This window comes from Sarcophilus harrisii, chromosome 3, assembly GCF_902635505.1.
Source record: "Sarcophilus harrisii chromosome 3, mSarHar1.11, whole genome shotgun sequence".
In the NCBI taxonomy this organism is placed as follows: Eukaryota; Metazoa; Chordata; class Mammalia; order Dasyuromorphia; family Dasyuridae; genus Sarcophilus; species Sarcophilus harrisii.
Genome location: NC_045428.1, coordinates 433,883,573 through 433,902,843, shown reverse-complemented (window position 1 = coordinate 433,902,843; position 19,271 = coordinate 433,883,573). Strand labels below are relative to the sequence as shown.

The 19,271-nt window shown below is 36.7% G+C and overlaps 1 protein-coding gene across 1 annotated transcript in view; it reads left to right on the top strand.

Annotated features, from left to right (window-relative positions):
• Positions 1-19,271, top strand: part of LOC100934862 (WD repeat-containing protein 64-like) — a 190,491-nt gene that overhangs the window by 27,121 nt on the left and 144,099 nt on the right. Inside the window, exons 3-7 of the mRNA XM_012545213.3 lie at positions 968-1,021; positions 1,607-1,690; positions 7,209-7,274; positions 10,682-10,912; positions 12,518-12,600. Of these exons, the coding sequence (XP_012400667.2) occupies positions 968-1,021; positions 1,607-1,690; positions 7,209-7,274; positions 10,682-10,912; positions 12,518-12,600 (518 nt within the window). The remainder of the gene's footprint in view (positions 1-967; positions 1,022-1,606; positions 1,691-7,208; positions 7,275-10,681; positions 10,913-12,517; positions 12,601-19,271) is intronic.

Here is a 19,271-nt window from a genome sequence, read left to right as displayed (position 1 = left end):
TGGAAATATGTTTAGAAAAATTGCACATGTTTCATCTATATTGGATTACTTGCTTTCTAGGGGAGAGGGGAGGGGGACAGGGAGGGTGAACATTGCAAACTATCTTTGCATGTATTTTGAAAAATAAAAAGATATTTTAAAAATAATTTAGCATAGTTCCTGGCACAGAGTAATTGTTTGAGAAAAGTTTTTTTTTTATTTGATTATTTTTTTTCTCCTTTTTCCCTTCTTCCCCTTCCTGTATTTCAATATAGTGGATAAAGGACTGGATTTGGAGGCAAGAATACCCAGTTTCAAACCCCACCCCTGATTGTATGACCCTGGGAAATCATGTAATCTCTCTGAGCCTTAGTTTGTTCATCTGTAAAATGGCCTTGATTATACCAGTCATATCTACAGGTCATTGTACAACATTGTTACAAGGGTTCTAATGGGATATCATATAAAGCATGCTTACAGTCAGTTATTAGGAGAAAAAATACTAACATTTGATATGGCTCTGGCTCCTGTGCTACTGGGCTCTGTACAAATCCTCAGCGACAAGATTCTTGGTAAGATGAATTCAAATAACATGGCAGGAGAATTTGGTACCAGTGACTTTGTACCTGGGACCAGAGAGTTTCTATAGTGAAAGGAAAAGAGTTTTCTTCATCCCTCCATCTATTTTTCTTTTTTTCTTTTCTCCTTTTCCTTGCTTATTGCAATTTCTCTCATTTTCCCCATTATCCTAGTCAAAGGAAAGAAGGAGGGCTTTGGTAATAGAACGGATTAGGAATTAAAATGAAAACAAAGGAAATTGAGAGGGCCTTTTCATAATTATAAAGAAAATAATAATTTAGTGTATTTTTTAGAAAATTAATAGAAATTTGTGTAGCATACCTGTAGTCCAAATACTACTGATTTCATTAGCAAGTTGTTACTACTCACTAGTCTTTTAAAAATTTCTCTTCTTTCTCTTTAAAACAAGATTGAACATCAAGTGACCCTGGAAGATCTGAAAAAAATACACATAGCTTTTCAGGTAGGAATTGTCCAGTGGAAGTTTTTGAAACTTGCTAGGTAAGAAGTCTTCTTTCTCTTTTGGTATTAGAGCCAAAACTAGTTTGCTGTTTCATACCTTATTTAAATTCAGAGTAGAAATGAAAAAGGACTCTTTGTTGCTTTGTGATTGTAAAAAGTGAGACATGGCTGTACTGTGAGTTCCCCATACTGAATCAGGGGTATTAAAATCAAATAGAAATAGGGGCTCTAAACCATATTCTAAACCATATATAAGGATCCCTACCACAGCATATTGATTTAGAAAAACATATTAACATTATGTTTCATTGTATTTTTTACTTAATTTGTTAAATATTTTGCTGCAACTTGGGAATGTTATGAAAGCAAGAGGCCAGGAGTTTAACCCCTCTGCTATAAAGGACTTCTGTATTTACTACCAGAACAAAAAAAAAAAAAAAAAAAGAATCATGAAACTTCATTTAAAGAGTTGCAGAAGTGGAAAGCTAGTCAATGTAATTGAATAGATCAGAGTCAGAGGCTGGGTTCTAGACTAAATAGAAGGTTCCTACTTGGATTACTTGGATCACTATCTTTTTACTTCTAGGAATTTGAAAAAAGAGGCCGAAAATTCCTGGACATGGACACATTCTTATGGATAATGAAGAAGTGTGTGAAGTCACCTAATAAAGTAAATGTATATTTTCTAAAGTTGGAGGAAACTTCAAATCTAATTGACCCAATTGCATATTTGTAGGATAGTTGGGTTTTTTGTTTTTTGTCATTGTATTCATTTTAGAAGAGGTCCATGACATTGGGGAAGGATGTCATGACATACAAGTGAACTGGATTGAGTTGAGGGAGGGCTGTGCAAGGTCCCTCCTTGAGTCCTAGTGGCCAGAATAGATCAGGAGAACTGGAGGTGGCCCCTGGATGCAATGGGAGACCTTTTTAAACTAAGGTCTTTATTCTCAATTTGACGCGGCAAAACCCATTCAGTGGTAAAGCTGTAAGGGACCTTCATAGATAATGTAGTCAAACTTTCTCATCTTTCAGATAAGGTAAAAAAGCCCAGTGAGACAATGATCAGCCCAGATTTAGATATTTATAGCTGAAAGGGCTTTTAGAAACCTTCTAATCCAACCTCATCATTTACTGAGAGAATAAGTGACTTGTCCAGGGTCACAGAGCTAGTCAGTGGTAGAGCTGGGATTTGAATCCAGGCCTTTTGACTTCAAGCCCTGTTCTCTTTCCATTATATTTACTGCCATACTATCACTCTAAGGCCTCTTTCCATTAAAATTCTAGGGTCTTTATGTATTTAGACAAGCCTGAATTAACATATAGTTCAAACTGTAGAATGTTTTTTAAAAGAAATGAAGTCATTACTTTTTCATAAATACTGCCACAGCCTAGGCTAATAAAATGCAGTTTAGAAGTCCTTAGAGATCTAAATTTCCCTAAAGACTGGTTTGTAATTAGCATACTAATTGTTTTTAGGTAAGTGAGTCTTTCTGAAGTGCTTTCAGGCCCTTGAAAGTTTTAAGTATTTTAATAATCCCCCTGCAATCTAATTTACGGTTAAACAAAGAAGAAGGTTTTACTGGGAAAAAGTAGACTTTTGCTGGACCAACTATGCAAATGCTCACAATCCAAATGAGTAGTCTAAATCAGCAGTTCTCTAACTTTTTGGTCTCAGGATTACTTTAAACTTTTAAAAATTATTGAGTATCCTTCCTCTAAAAAGAGTTTTGTTTATGTGAGCTATATCTACCAGTATTTACCACATTAGAGATTAAGATGTCTTAGCATCATTATAAAAAATAGTTTTGATCAAATGAGCCCTTTGAAAGGGTCCTGGGAATCCCCGAGAGAGCCATACTTTGAAAACGGCAGGTCTAAATTAATGAGATTTTTACTATGTTTTCATAAGAGTAAAAGTTGCCCAGGAAGTAGGGATTTTTAATTTTTCCTTGTACAGCTACATGATAAAAATTTTAATTAAAAGAAAAAAAAAATCAGACACAGTTCTGTGACCTTACTTCTAGAATTGAAAGAATACACCTTTGAAAAATACTGGAGTAAAAAATTTATCTGTTGTCTCTTGCTTAGAACAAAATATTTGAATTGAATTTAAATATTGTCATTGTTTTTATGGCTTCAGTTTGTTGCAAGATATATTCTTTAAACCATTCCCATTTTTCAATGGGATTTTCCTTTTTTATGAAAAAAAAAAAACAAAATAATTACCAAATGAAATCAATTGACTTACCAACAAGCATTTATTATGTTCCTATTATTAGGTGATGAGGATACAAAGAGAAAAATAACCAAAGCACTCAAGCAACTTGTATTTGACAGGAAGAGTAAAGAGAATTTAAATAAAAATAAAATAGAAATTTAAAAAAAAATGACAAACTTCAAAGGACCCCAAATGAGCTACCTGCTCTAGACTTTTTAAAATTTTTAAATTTCAAATTTTTAAAAATTCCTCAGTTTATTTGGGGACAGAGGAGGACAGATTGACCAGTTAGGAAGTCCATGATATATTTGAAAGACGCATGCATGCCCATGTAAGATGTATATATCTATATAGGAGGATAGACAGATTGTTCAACAGGAGACACTGATAGTTATTTCTGATGCCTTGCCCTCTCCAGAAGAGATCACAGTCTGTTATTCTCTGAGAGAAGATTATTGGATTAGAAACACACATGTGTACACATACACACACGTGCTTTTTCCATATTACTGGCCTAGGGGAACATAAATTCAGAACAAAAAGCTGCTAGAATCTTCTGACTCTTCTTCCTTATCTTACATTTGCTGTTTTAAATCTTTTCTGCCAAATACTAATTACACAAAAGACTGTCACAACTAGTCAATATGAAGCAAGCCCATTTATCTAAGGGAATAGTAAATAGAAATCAGAGAAGTTATTCATATGAGAGTGAATTAGCTCTCCAGTTAGGAGAGAAATATCTTAACTCAAAACAAGAGAGAGAGATACCCATCTCACCCAAGAAGAAATGTTCCAAAGTCTTAATGGAAAACTGAAAATTCAGAATAATTTGAGAAATTAGCTTTTCTTACCTATTTTTATTTCCAAAGTCTGTCTTTCCACAAGTCTGGAATTGGTCCCCAGGAGCACTACATGTGTACTCTCAATGACAACATGGAAAACGTCTCTCCTCTCCACAGCTCTTTGGCTCTGATGAAAGAAACACAGCACTGAATACACATTCTTTCCATGAATTAAGAGGGTCTCTATAAACTGCTCCAGGTTTGGTTGGAAACCCAGCCTACATTTCTCCCTTAAGCCCAAAAATTTTATAGTCCCTTGCAAAAATCAGCTGGAGATAAACTTGAAATGAACAGCATCAATCAGCCTACAATGCTTTCAAATCACAAAGGTAATTTTTTAAAAATCATTTTAGATAACCAACATAAGGTATTGTTGAAAATAAAACAAATATTCATTAACATTGCATGCAATCGAAATATCAGTTGCAATGCCCACCTGGTAGAATATTGCACATATAATTATATCAATTGGTAAAAAATATTTAGGATGAGTGGTAACTTAAAGTTAGAGAGTGGAACTAAGGTGAATACACCATTTCTCATGACCGAAGTCTTCCAAGTAACTGTTGCAATTTAGAATTATGATTGTATGGATCATATAGTCCAATAATCAGCCTTCACTGCTCCATTTGTTTCTAGATTTAATTCAAAGTGCTGATGCTACAAAACTCTTCAGTGAGGAAACCACATATTTGTTCCTGATAGAGGCTTAATTTGTTGACTTTCTGGACATAGCATCCAGAGACTCTACAATGGAGGATGGATACAAAAAAAAAGACCACTTTACCAACCTACCAGCTCATTGGTTGCAGTTAGAACAGGAAATAGTGTAATTCAAACTGACTTGTTGACATGCTTTCCCAGTTATACACAACTTGGAACTTTTGACCTTGGCAATAATGCAGTTTGGCAGATTATGCCCATTAATTCCCATGTACAGTTTTATCCTTGAAAATAAGAGTAGATATTTATTGAATACTTGTTTAAAAAAATAGATTAATTGCTTTGGAGAACATTTAACTCAAAGATAAATATGTTAATCTACCAAATAATTATTTTTGTTATGAGGGAATTAGTTCTAATAAATCCTATAGCATGATCACACACAGAAAGTATGCTGGCAAAAAAATAAAAGAAAGAAGTGTGATTATAACTTCCCAAATTCCTACTGAATTATTTCTGAAGTTGGGGAAATGTTGAAATATTCCAAATACCCAAAGGAAGTACCAAAAAAAGAGAGTGAATTAGTGAAAAACATCTCTTTGCATCATCTGGTTCAATAAATAACCTATTACAGACTTATCAGGAAACCCTGGAACTGTCCAGCTTCATCTTCTGCCTTCTCAGCTTCAGGAACCAAGATGACTCTCCAGTTTTGAGGAGCTTTAAGCTGCCATAAGTTCTAACCAGCATCCTTGCAGAGTCCACATATTCCTACTATACAGTGATGGACTGTCTACCTGGCACACTATACTTGTGCTATTGCATTGGCTGTGTACAACCAATGCCATCTGGCTCATGCAATGCCTACATAACTCTTGTAGGGTTTGGGGTGATGATCCCACCCACTCTGAGTTCCTAGAAGCCAGCAGTGACTGAGTGAGGCTAATAATGCCTTCTGTTAGTATTGGCTCCTACACAAATAGGGACGATATAAATGAAACTTGTGTGAGAGACCATGAGGGTAAATCAGGACTTGGGTTACTGTTTGGAATCATAATTGCACAAAGATCCAGGCTACACTATAATTCATTTATGTTCCTTAACTTCTCTGCCTCAGCTTCCCTCATTTGTAATAGAAAATTTCTAAGATTTATTTTGTCTCTAAATCTATGTGATAAAGTTGTTCTTTCTGTGGAGAACACAGTGATCTATGTTAGTGAATATTTAGGGGCCATAAGTCTCATTGGCTCTAGTTGCACTTGGAATAATAGGTTCATAGATTAAGAATTAAAAAAGATCCAAGACACCATCAAATTCCAATCTTCCTTCATTTTAAGTGATTTTCCAAACAAGTAGTAAATTTGCAGAATTCACACCTAGGACTTGATTCCTCTTCCAATATTCTTTCCACTATATCACAAGCTTGGATTTTGTCCTGGACTCTGCCGGATGCTCCAGGATTTAGTAGAGTTTCCATACTGCTTTCTTGTGATTTTCAAAGTTCTGCTTGTTAGTAACAGAGGAAGAGCTTGGGAGCCCCATTCTTGGACCAGGAGGTAATCAGCTCTTTTCTAGCAGTGTTTGGCTCTTCCGATAAGATGAAGTTATATCATCTTTTCCTTTAATTTGTAGGATAAGAGATTCAGAACTAGAAAATGACTTCAAGATCATTTTATAGATGAGGAAATTGAGCCAGAGAGAGGTTAAACACTGGTGTGGGGTCCACACAATTAGCCTAGCTACCTCTCCTTTAATAGATATTTATCATGGAATGGCTCTATTATCTCTGGCTATATTGGTCACATTCCCAGAATGGTTTCTTTGTTATTGTTTTTTCCTAGTGGAACTTAATTTAAAGTCCTGGAGGATGAGAGAAAATGTATTCAGCAAGTCAGTCACCAGTGTCTCAACAAATGATTGATCGCTAGTATTGGATTGTGTGTTTTTCCTGTTTTTAAGTTTTTTTCTCTTGGCAATACCCTAGTTTTTCTTGGATTAATTAAAATAAAAACAATCCCCCAAACCTCCCATTTGTTTTCCAGTTTACTCCTCTTGAGTAAGGAAAATAGGAAGGCAAATTACCTGGGCATGTCAAAGGTCTGTTCCCAGAGGAACTTCCCTATGTTATCCAACATCCCATTAGAAGCTGCCTTTCCAGGCATATTTTTAGGCATGAGTATATACCAAGGATTCCATTTTTCTCATCCATTACATTTTCCTTTAAGTTAGAAGGTATGATTAGGTCTTTCACTGGGGAAGAATATTTATTCCAGTGAGCGGGAGTAAGGTTAATTGCCATATCAACATTTTAGAACACACATTTAGAGAGTTTTTGAGTAAAAGATACTCTTTAAAAATAGATGGAATTCATAAATAGGAGAAATGCCGTTTTTTTCCTTTAGTAGATATATTTTATTCTTGTGTAGTCTTCATACTCTAACTATGATTTTTTTCTCCTCTAGTGTAATGAGCAAATAGAACAACTTTTCATGAAAATAGATTGTACAGCAACTGGTGGAATTCAGTGGGTAAGTTGGTTTGTGCTATAAGAGATAAGTCTCAAATAGTGGAGAGCTCCAAATGGGATTTTTTAGTTAAGCTTCTCTTCCTCCTTTAAAGAACATACAGATTTGTGGAGGATTAATGGTGGCTCTCTCTTGCTACCCATGCCAACTTGGAGGTAGCCTGGAAGCAAATCTGGCTCTCTTACTGCCTGAGTGATTCTGGGCAAATTGCTCTACCTGTGTTAATTGTGCCTCTGCAAAATGAGGGAGTTCTCTTTTTTTTTTTTTTTTGATTGTCTGATAGCATAGGTTTATATCAGGAATGAAGAGTTGATACAATATTATTAAAATCTTTCAACATAGTGGCCACATTGATACCAAGAGCAAAAAAAATCATGAATATTTCAATAGATGAAGAAGAGACTTTTGAGGGGATACATGTATATCTGCTCAAAAATATACTAGGACATAGTAATAATCTTTTATTAATATAAATACTATATCTAAAACCAAAAAACATAATTATTTTTTAAAAACTATTTTTCCTAGGTACATTTTAAAAAACTTTTTTTTAGTAATACATTTACATTCTTTATTGTTTTTGTTTGTTTCTTTTGCATAGTCACTTATGAAGCATGTTGGAAAAGAAAAAGTGAAACAAAAGGGAAAGACCACGTGGAAAAATAAACATGTAGTGTTCTTGTTGGTTTTCTGGAAGTCTTTGGGGCAGCCTTCATTTCAGTAGATTAATCACCACAAGAACAGCCAGGTGTTAAAGTCCAAATTCTTTATTATCTCTTTCTTCTGTCTCCTTTACTTGGAGCCTGGCTAGTTTTCTGCAGGGCTTTCAGACAGGACTTAGTTTCAGTGGAGAAAATGCAGGAAGCCAGCCACCACTGTGGTGTGAGATGGAGTGAATCTGTCTCTGAGTTCTCTGAGTCTGAGGGAGTTCTTTTATATGATCTCTAATGTTCCTTTCAGGTCTAAATTTATGAGCCTAGAATGAAAGTTATTTATAGTTTACAAACTTTTTAGGTGTTATAAATACAATGGGAGCAAAACATACATGCAGACACTATTAGTTGCTAAAATAGCATCATTTATGTGGACTTGTTTCTAGAAAATTGTAAGACAGGAGCATGCATTCTCTTGTTGGACCACCATGTGGTTGGGATTGTGTGTTTTTCATTTTCCATTGAGTGAATGAACCGAGCTGTCATGTTTAAGAGAAATTCATTCAGAACCTGCTCTGGACTTTTGAGACAAGGACCCAATGTCTTTCACATGAATGATCCCATTTAGCAAATTGATTGTGTCTACACAGGTTTCTGATTCCCATTGCAAAAGAGGTCTATATCTTGGGACAGGACTTCAATTGCAAATTAGCCTATAAAGGGGGTTCCCACATTCACTGGCAATCCTGGATGTAAGTAATAGTGAGTGTGATGGTAGACAGATCTGATACCTTTTAAGAACAATACCAATAGCCACAAGCATGTTTTTCATGTCACTAATATGGGATTTAATTCAATTCAAAAAAAGTTATTACCTTCACAAAAGGCACGTAAAGCAAACTGAGGTCTAAGTTAGGATCAGAAACAGGATTTGAATCCAGGCCCTCGGACTACAGTTCTAGATCTCTTAACACTGTTCTGTACTGTCATTCTTCCAATTCTTCCTGCCATGATATATTTTTCTCCTTTCTGATAGACTTTGCAGATTGTAGCTGAGATAATCAAGTGGTGACCAGTTCATTCTCCTGAGTGGTATACAAGGAAATAGGAATGTTAGGAAATCAGGTTCTGGGTATGTTTGTGATGACATAGGGAATGATTGAGTGCCAGGCCTGGAGTCAGGCTTTGTGAAGTTCAAATCTAGTCACAGACACTTACTAACAATGTGATCCTGGACAAGTCACTAAATCTTATTTGCCTCATTTTCCTCATCTGTCAAAGGAGCTGGAGAAGGAAATGGCAAATAACTCCAGTATCCAAATTACTCCAAGAGAACTGCAAATAATTTCACAAAATGATTACAACAAAAATGACTGAACAACAATATAGAATGGTTGTTATAAAAAATGGGAATAGAAAAATAAAATATGAATGAGGAAGAGAGAGAATGATTGGAGTGTTATGGTTTTTTTGAAGTAAACTCATGGATATAATTGGAAGTACACTTCCTTAGGCAATTTGGGATACCTTCAGCCTGTGGATTTCTAGTAGTCCACCCATGGCTGATTTTTCTGGGGGAAGAGGCCCCAAGTGCTGGATTTCCCACAGCATGAAGCTTGATTTAGGGGAATCTGAGTTAAGCCACAGGGGAGGCAGCCCATGGAGGTGTGTACCCCAGCTGGTGTGGTTGAGGGCACACTAGGCCTTCACCCCTAAATCTTATCCATAGTATAGTGATAACTAGGTACCTATTAGTGCTCTAAGCATTGGGTAAAAACAAGAGTGTTAGTATAGTCTAACATCAGAATAACATAGTTCTGGGACCCCTGCACTTTCCTGATGAAAAAGGATGGGTATTTATGCAATTCCAGAGGCAGAATGAGAGAGTATATGTAGGTAAGTGGATCTGGGTTGTGTTCCTCATGTTCCTCAGACTCTTAGAATCTGAGCTTCCTTTATTTATTTTTTTTTTCAAGCTTTCAATCTAACCATGTTTTACTGCTATGTTTTTTTTTAATTTAATAGCCTTTTATTTACAGGATATAAACATGGGTAACTTTACAGCATTAACAATTGCCAAACCTCTTGTTCCAATTTTTCACCTCTTACCCCCCCACCCCCTCCCCTAGATGGCAGGATGACCAGTAGATGTTAAATATATTAAAATATAAATTAGATACACAATAAGTATACCCAACCAAAACGTTATTTTGCTGTAGAAAAAGAATCAGACTCTGAAATATTGTACAATTAGCTTGTGAAGGAAATCAAAAATGCAGGTGTGCATAAATATAGGGATTGGGAATTCAATGTAATGGTTTTTAGTCATCTCCCAGAGTTCTTTTTCTGGGCATAGCTAGTTCAGTTCATTACTGCTCCATTAGAAATGATTTGGTTGATCTCGTTGCTGAGGATGGCCTGATCCATCAGAACTAGTCATCATATAGTATTGTTGTTGAAGTATATAATGATCTCCTGGTCCTGCTCATTTCACTCAGCATCAGTTCATGTAAGTCTGAGCTTCTTTTAAAGAGAATGAAGAGATATGGGGGAATGGTTGAAAGTAGTCAGAGGCCAGTCTTAAAGGGCCACCTCATCTTTTAAGCTAAATCATGTTGGTAGCAATACTAATGAGTTAATAATTATTATATAATGGCAAGTAAAGGCCTTAAGGCAATGTCTAATCCAAGACTCAGTGATGGAGAGAATTTGGGGGAGCCAGAAAGCTGGCTGATATAGAATTCCTTTTTTTTATAGGATGACTTCTGTACCTACCTACAGTTAGAGTATTCAGAACAGGCCGACTCAGTGGCCCGTCAGAGGGAAGTTTACTTCACCCTGCCTGCCTTGTCCCAGGGGCTATCTCACAGTGGGCCTGTCCTCCGCATTTTCTCTCTGCCTGATGATACCTTAATCATGATGGGAGAAGATGGAGTCATTTCTTTCTGGTCGCCACAGCTGACATTGAAAAGAAGAAAGCTGGTTTTTGTATGTGATTTTCCTTTGATAGGGATGCTGAGTGTGACAGTTTGATTTTATTTGCAATTTTAAACTGCTTTTTAAGTAGCATGATTACATGAATAGTGTCCTTGAATATAATATATTCCTATAGGAATGTGCTGGTCTAGAGAATGCCAACTAAAGGATGAGTTCAGTGCATGGTACAAGATAATGCTTTGTTTCACTTCTAAAATCAGATGGGACTGTGTGTAATTTATCGTATGAATTAAGACTAGACAAATGGAAAGAATCCTCAATTTTTTTCTCTTCTTAATGGTCATTTCAAGCATGGCTAGCTATTTGCCAGAGTTCCTCTTCAGGGAATTTGTTACTGAATCATATAGATTGAAGCTGAAATGATCTTAGAAGTTCATTTGGACTATTCTACTGCCTTCAAACATGATTGTAGTTAAACTGCCTTAGAATCTAGCCTCTCTCCTTAGAAGCAACTTCTCCCCAATGTCCCTGAGCAACCTGGCTCACTAAGGTGGTGGGGCTCACCATCATTAAGTTCTTCTTCAAGGATAATATTAAATGTCTCCCATTATAGCTGAAGTCCTTATCTTGTTGTTTTGTCTTTATTAGAGAGAGGAAATCTATGTCAGGTCAGGCTCCTCCCAGTATCTAAGACGTTATTATCACAGATCCATATAGGTATCATATTCATATATAATGTGTGTACACATCTATATCTTAGAGGGTGTAAGTGGACAATGAGTTGGATCCAGATTAAATAGAAAGATTAGAGTGGGCAAGATGAACTTTGGGAAATTGCAAAGCTCTCTTAATAAGCCTAAACTCCATTCAAAAACAAAAATCCATCTTTTTAATATCAATATGCTGCTGATACTATTATATAATTTTGAATCTTGGAACACTAGAGTCATCAAAATGACTGGCAAAATGGGCAGTGGAAAGACATATAGAGGATGTGAATAGGAGGCAATATAGAATAAATATAAATAAAACATGCTCTGGGTTTCCTCTCCAACTCAGTGCTCCCAGGTTTCCAAGTTGGATCCCCAGAAGATCCCTAGAACTCTTCCCATAGGCTCTAGGTGGTTTGTAGGTTCAGATCCCCTAAACTATACATGAACTTCTCCCACCCTACTCACCATGTGATTCTCCCCTATGACATAAATGTGGTAAAAAAAAAACAGAAAAAAGAAGTTCACAAGTAAACCATAGGATTGAGAAAGATGGATTGGTCCAGTAGTGAGCAGTAACTAATGGGTGGACAACCAGTTCACTAATGAACATCCCTGAAATGTCAGGATAAATTGAGGCAGGCCCTTGTCTGTGTCTGTGTCTGTGTCAGTGAAGAATTTTGGGGAGGATACAAACAAGAGTTGTATGAGATGGTGGATGTGGAGAAGGTACGACATAGAATGTCCACTTTAATGAGATCACAGATCCATCTGAGTCTTGTCTGACTCTTTCAGTAACCCCTTTATCTTGGAGAAGACCAATTAAATGAGTAACTTGAGATGCTGGATGTGTTTTAGAAATCTGAATATCTGCAGTGACATCTGAAACTGTCCTGTCCTTTAAAATAAATATATTGGAGTATAATTAAGCTCTTTGATGTTTTAGGACAAAACCATTAACCGGAAATCTAAGTGGGTGACAGATTTCATAAGCATGCCACAGTATAACAAACTGATCATTGGGACTGGGTAAGTGCCAGAACTCTTGAATGAAGGTCACAAGTGTAGATTTATACGAATGTTATATGCATAGCATTTGCATGTAGATGTACATGCAAGTCACATAATATACTGGACCCCTCTAATGATAAAATTTTAAGTTCAGGAAATCTATGTATGTATGAATCTGTCTCTCTGTCTCTGTATCTTTCTCTCTTTTTCTATGTCTCTGTGTCTCTCTCTGTGTGTCTGTCTTTGTCTCTGTCTCTCTGTCTTTTTCTATCTTTCTGCCTGTTTCTGTGTCCCTCTGTCTCTGTGTCTTTGTCTCTCTCTGTCTAAATTCAAATCCCAGGTCTATCATTTTTTTTCTCTGTGACTTTGGGTGTACAACATATTCTTTCTGGGCCTTTGTACCTCAGCTGTAAAATAAAGGAACTCAACTGCCTTCCAAAATTTCTTCTAGTTCTCACTCTATGATGCTGTGGGATAGACTTGACTCAGCTGAGTCCAGGAATTGCAGAATTTCCTGGATATTTTAAGTGAAAGGAACACTAGAATATGAGTCTGGAAACAAGAGTTCTATTCGCGACTCTTCCCTTTACTTCCTGGCTCCAGGCGATTTATTTCCTCTCTCCTGAATCTAGCCTCACATTATTCCTTGCTTCCTAGCCTAGTAATCCCTGGCAAGTTACTTAAACTCTGTCTGCTTCAGTTCCTCATCAATAAAATGGGGATATTAATTATGGTTCCTACCTCTCAAGGTTGTTCTGAAGGTCAAATGAGATAGTATTTGTAAAGTGCTTAGCACAATGTGTAGCACATAGTAAGTGTTTAACAAATGGCTTATTTCCTCCCTGCCCAGTCTAGACCTCCATTTTCTCAACTTATCAAATGAAGGAGTGAATTCAGTGACCTCCATGATTCTGTCCAGCTCTGATGGCCTGTGCCTGAGTCAGCTAATTACAATGATGCTGCTATCTTTCAAAACATTTTCAGAATATTCCTTTTGGTATCACCTTCCAAGCCCATGCATGGCCCACATGAAAAAGCCAACTGCATTTAAAATATCTTCTATTCATATCTAGCTTTTTTTGCCCCAAACATTATAATCTCATTATTCAAAAGACTTGCCTTTGAATGATGTTTGGCTGTTTTAAAAAATTAAATGCATTTCCATTGAAGAGATTTCAGTGAATGTGCTTTAGGTTCTCAAGGCATTTCCAAAAGGAGAATTCTTGATATCTTTTGAATGTCTCTGAAATGAAGCTACAGACTCTCAAATTGACCCCTTTGAAGGGGACAGAACTCATTTAAATGAATGTCTTGGTAAGTTGGATAGAGAGCAAAAATAATCTGGTGAAGTATTTGTGTGTGTGTGTGTGTGTGTGTGTGTGTGTGTGAGAGAGAGAGAGAGAGAGAGAGAGAGAGAGAGAGAGAGAGAGAGAGAGGAAGAGAGAAAGGGAGAGAGAGAGAGGGAAAGAAGGATGGAGAGAGAAGAAGGGGAAGGAGAAAGAGAAAATGAGAATAGAAAGAAAGTAGAAGATGGAGAGGAAAGGGATAAGTGAAGAGAGAAAGGGAGAGAGAGAGAGTGGGAGAAAGAGAGAGAAAAAGCAGAGAAAAGAGGTTGAGGAGGGAGGGGAGGGAGAAAGGGGGAAAGAGAGAAGAAATGAGAGAGGAGAGATGGGGAGAAAAGGAGGGAAGGAAAGAGAAGAAAGGAAGAGGGAGGGAGAGAAATAGGGAGAGAAAGAAGGAGAGAGAGAGAGACAGAGAGACAGAAGGACAGAGAGAGAGAGAGAGAGAAGAAAGAGAAGAGAGAGAGAGAGAGAGAGAGAGAGAGAGAGAGAGAGAGAGAGAAAGAGAGAGAGAATGAATGTATGTCTTCATGCATGTGGAGAGCACTCTTCTTTTTTTTCACAAAGAAGTGCAGTGATTGAAATAGAAGCTTTAATGGAAATGGCTGACCCATCATCGAGCTGACAAGACAGTGGGGAAAAAAAGAGAACAGAATCAGGAGGTCTGTATCCATGCAACCAGGCTTAAGTATTACCTATGAAGCACGAGGCTGTCTGGAAATGAAATCTGAAAGGGCATTTAACACCAAGGGCAAAGGAAGCCGATGAGTTTTGCACTTGAGAGAGTGAAGCATCAATCTTAATGAGTAGATCTCTGTACCTCATATTCTTCTTTCACACACAGGCTTTTACATCAGCAAAACCTGTTGCCATGGCAGGCTTCGTTTTTCAGTTACAAAGCAATCAGAGGGGCTTGTGGTGGGGGGAGGAGCGTTGGTTCTCCAGGTGAAGATGTTCAGATATTGTCAGGAGCATCGATGTAGCCAAGTGGAAATAGGAACTAGGAGGCTTGGATTTGAGTTCGGTCTCAGATACTTAGTATGGACAGTTTAGCTTGCTTTACCTTAACTTGCTTAACTGTAAAATGGGTATAATAATTTTTATGATACCTCCATCACAAGGTAATTTGTTGTGAGATTAAATTAAACATACACATACATACATGTATATTTTTATAATATATACATATCCACATATGTGCTATGTATGTGCATATATGTGTATATGCACAGGTATGTATATATGTGTGTAAAATGAGTGTTTATGAAAGTGCTATACAGTACTATTTAAATGTCCAATGTCATTACTCTGAATGTGGAGAATTTTTAATTCCTAGAATTAATTCCTAGAATTTTACAACTTTCATCATCACCACCACTAACATTAACTATTTAATAAAATAAAAACCTTAAGGCATGTAGAATTGTGTTGGAACTTGTCCTAAGCACCAAATTCAATTAATTACATTAAAAATGTATTAATTTACATTACAATTACAATTACAATTAATTACATTAAAAAGTACAATAAAATGGAACAGCCAATATGTTTCTGGAACAAGATAGGATGGGATTATGTCTAGGAAGCAAGGGAGGGGTAAAGCAGGACAGGGTGGTAGATCGATGTGGAGACCCCAGAAGAGAACATGTGGAGGGAAGAGACGGTTTCTTCTCATTGCTCCAATTCTTTTCTTTTGTGGAAGAAGTGTGATCTAGCTTCTACAAATGTATAATTATTTTTGACTGAGCTAAGATGAGAAGTGTATAGTTTACTTTTTAATGTGTTTGATTTTGGGACAGAGATCGTGAAATCCAACTGTACGAACTATCCAATCTGGAGCCATATTGTCAGATTGGTGGCTTGGACAGCATTCCGCTAAAGCTGGACTACTGGTATGTGATGAAGTATCTGTGTGGTCAGGTGGTGTTTGTTTGCCCATTGTCTGCTCTCCTCCCAGTCCCTTCTCTCTTTTCCTTCCTAATATGAATGCCCCTTTTACAATCCATAAGTTTTAGGGATATGGAATAGTATATTTCTGTAGGACATTAATATTAAGTCATAAAGTCATTAAGAAGCATATCTGTGTTGTGGCTGAAAACATATACTTACTAAATTATTTTTTATTTCTTTATTTGCCTAGAATTTTTATTGTTTTGGGTTTTGTTATTATTATTATTTTTTGAGATGGAGTGTCCTTACTTGTTCAGGTTGGAAATACAATGGCCACTCATGGGTCCATCCCATTACAGATGAACATGGAAGCTTGACTTACTCCGTTTCTGACATGCTGATTTGCCCTTTCCTTAAGCAGCCTGGGGGTTCCCTACTTCCCTACTGAGGATACTGGTATAGCACTTGGTATATGCACCTGAGCAACATTAGCTCTTTTGCAGCTCAATTTCTGAGCTCAACTGATCCACCATCTTTAGCCTCCATCAGCATGGTTTGCAGGCATGAACTACTACCCCTGACTGTGCTCTGATTTACTAGCAATAAGTGTAATACTGGGCAAGTATGTCTCTGAGTCTTAGTTTCCCCATCTGCCAAATGAGGATAATGCTTGCTTTGTCTTCCTTACAGGACTGATTTTAGAAATTTAATCACGTCACATTCCCTCTCTCTTTGCCCCTCCCCACATGTGTATACATGCACATATACAATGTATACACATATGTATATGCATATACACATATATAACACATGTATGTTTATATATTTATCTATCTATCTATCTATATCCCTATATATTGTATACATAGCATAATGGCTAAATAACTAACTTTAAAACATATGGAGTTTCCTCACCTAGAAGTTCCCTATACTAGTGATATATCACATGTCTAATTCCTATCATAAATTCACATACGTAAATGGTTAAATTAATGAATTAAATTGTTGTTGTTGTTATTGTTAGTCATCTAGCCCAACACTCACATTTATAGATGAGACTCAGACCTGGAAAAGCAAAATGATTTGCTGAAAACCACCCAGTTCAAATAATCAAATATCATTTATTAAGCATTGGTTGGATATGAAGCCATGAGAACCTGTTTTCAAATTCTGCCTAAAACGCTTACTAGTTATGTGATATAGATCTATATAGAAAGTACTTAATAAATACTTGTTGATTGATTGACCAAGGGAGGCAGATGAGGATTGATAACACATCAGAAGTCAATGGCAAAGATGGTAGAGGAATCCATGAGAGCTGATGAAATTACCAAGAAAGAGAGTAGAGAGAGAAGAGAAGAGAATCTGGGAGAGAGTCTTAGATTGCATCCATGAATAGGGGATGAGATCTGGACGGCAGTCTTGCAAAGGAGACTGAAAAAGGGGATTTGGGCAGGTAGGAGAATCATAATGGCACAATATCATGAAAAGTAGGGGACTAGAGAGTTCCCAGAGGGAGGAGGTAATTAGCAATGCTGTCCACTATAGAAAGTCAAGAAAGAGAAAATATCATTGAATTTAGCCGATCGTTGGTGATTACAGAAAGAGGAGTTTCAGTAGAGTGGTAAGCACAAGAGTCAATTCAAAGGGTTGAGAAGTAGGAAAGAGGTAGGAAAGTGGAAAAAATGAGTAGAGTTTTCTAGAAATGTTGACATGAAAGAAAAGAAGATAGAAGATGATAGCTTTAAAAAACATGGTTAAAAAACATGGAAAGGCCAAGAAACAGTTTTTGTTTTGTTTTGTTTTTAAAGAGGTAGGGGAAAACTGAATGTGTTTGTAGGTAACAGGGAGGGAGTCACCCCAGAAAGCAAAACTGAAAATTTGGGAGAAAGATGGGATGATCAAAGAGACAAGATATCAGAGAAGACATGGAGGTAAGAGACAAGGGGCACAAATTGAAGGATTGGTCCAGGCAAGAAAGTAGGTCGGCTATTCCTCCAGAACTGCATCAGAGGAAGAGGAAATGGGGGATAATGTTGAAATGACAAAGTGTGGAACTGGAGAAAAGAAGGACTTTATTTTTAAAGAGAAGTATAAAGCAAGGTCTTCTGCTGCCAGAAGCATTCAGGTGAAGTAGTAGACAGAGAGCTGGACTTGAAGTCAGAAAGACTTAAGTTCAAATGTGATCTCAGACATTTACTAGCTGTGTTAGCCTGGTAAGTCACTTAACCTCTGTTTCAACAGAAAAATGGGGATAATAGTAGCAACTACCTCTCAGGTTTGTGAGGATCAAGTGAGAGTATAGTATACTATACTTAGTATAGTACCTGACACATAGTGGATACTTAATAAATGCTTCCTTCCTTCCTTCCTTCCTTCCTTCCTTCCTTCCTTCCTTCCTTCCTTCTTTCCTTCCTTCCTTCCTTCCTTCCTTCCTTCCTTCCTTTCTTCCTTCCTTCCTAATTTTCTCCTGCTGACAAGTGAGAGATTGTATAAATGATCTAAGAAGAAAAGAGAGTATTTAGAGCAAATGCCATGGGAAGTGCAGAGAGAATCAATCAAGCAAGAGTAAAAGGATTGGCATCTAATAGTGAGGGTCCAGATGAGACACATAACATGAATTGATAATGGATGGGTTTTGTAACTTTCCCCAGTAATTTCATCAGCATGTGAATAGAAGGTGAATGACAGGACTAATTCAGGGGGTTGGGGTTTTGAAAGGGATAAACAAATATAGGACTTGGAGGCGAGGGATTCTAAGAAAGAGATAGTTAACTGTTAATTAAAGGGTCAAGATTCTGAAGAAAGAAAAATGAAGTGATTGTGGAAAACAGAAAGAGGTGGAGTAACTATAGGTTATGCTGACGTTGGAGATTAGATTTAGTAGAGAAGAGTATAAAAGTGTAGGGCAGCTAAGTGGCAAAAAGAATAGAACCAGTACCTAGAGTCAGAAAGATCTGAGTTCTAATGTAGCCTTAGATATTTACTGTGACTGAGCAAGTTGCTTAACCCTGTTTACCTCAGTTTCCTCATCTGTAAAATGAGCTGGAGAGGAAAATGACAAACCACTCCAGTATCTTTGCCAAGAAAACCCCAAATGGGATCCCAAAGAGTGAACACAAAAATACAAGTGAACAACAAAAATAAAAATATTCCCAGGAACTCAGTTCTTTAGACGCTTTATTTTTCTATTTCATATGCTATGTAGCTGGTTCTAGAAATGAAAATGGTAATTTAAAATATACTTGAAATATATAAAGTATAAACATTTACTAGAAACAAGCAGCAAAACCTTACTTTGATTATCCAAAAGGTTAAGCATATATTTTTGCTATATTTTTTAAATTTTAAATTTTAAAAATTGCTATATTTTTTAAACATCACAATCATTCTGATATGCTTACTTTTTGATAGAACTTTCCTTTGTAACAAAGCAAAATACAGTGCCTTTACCTGACA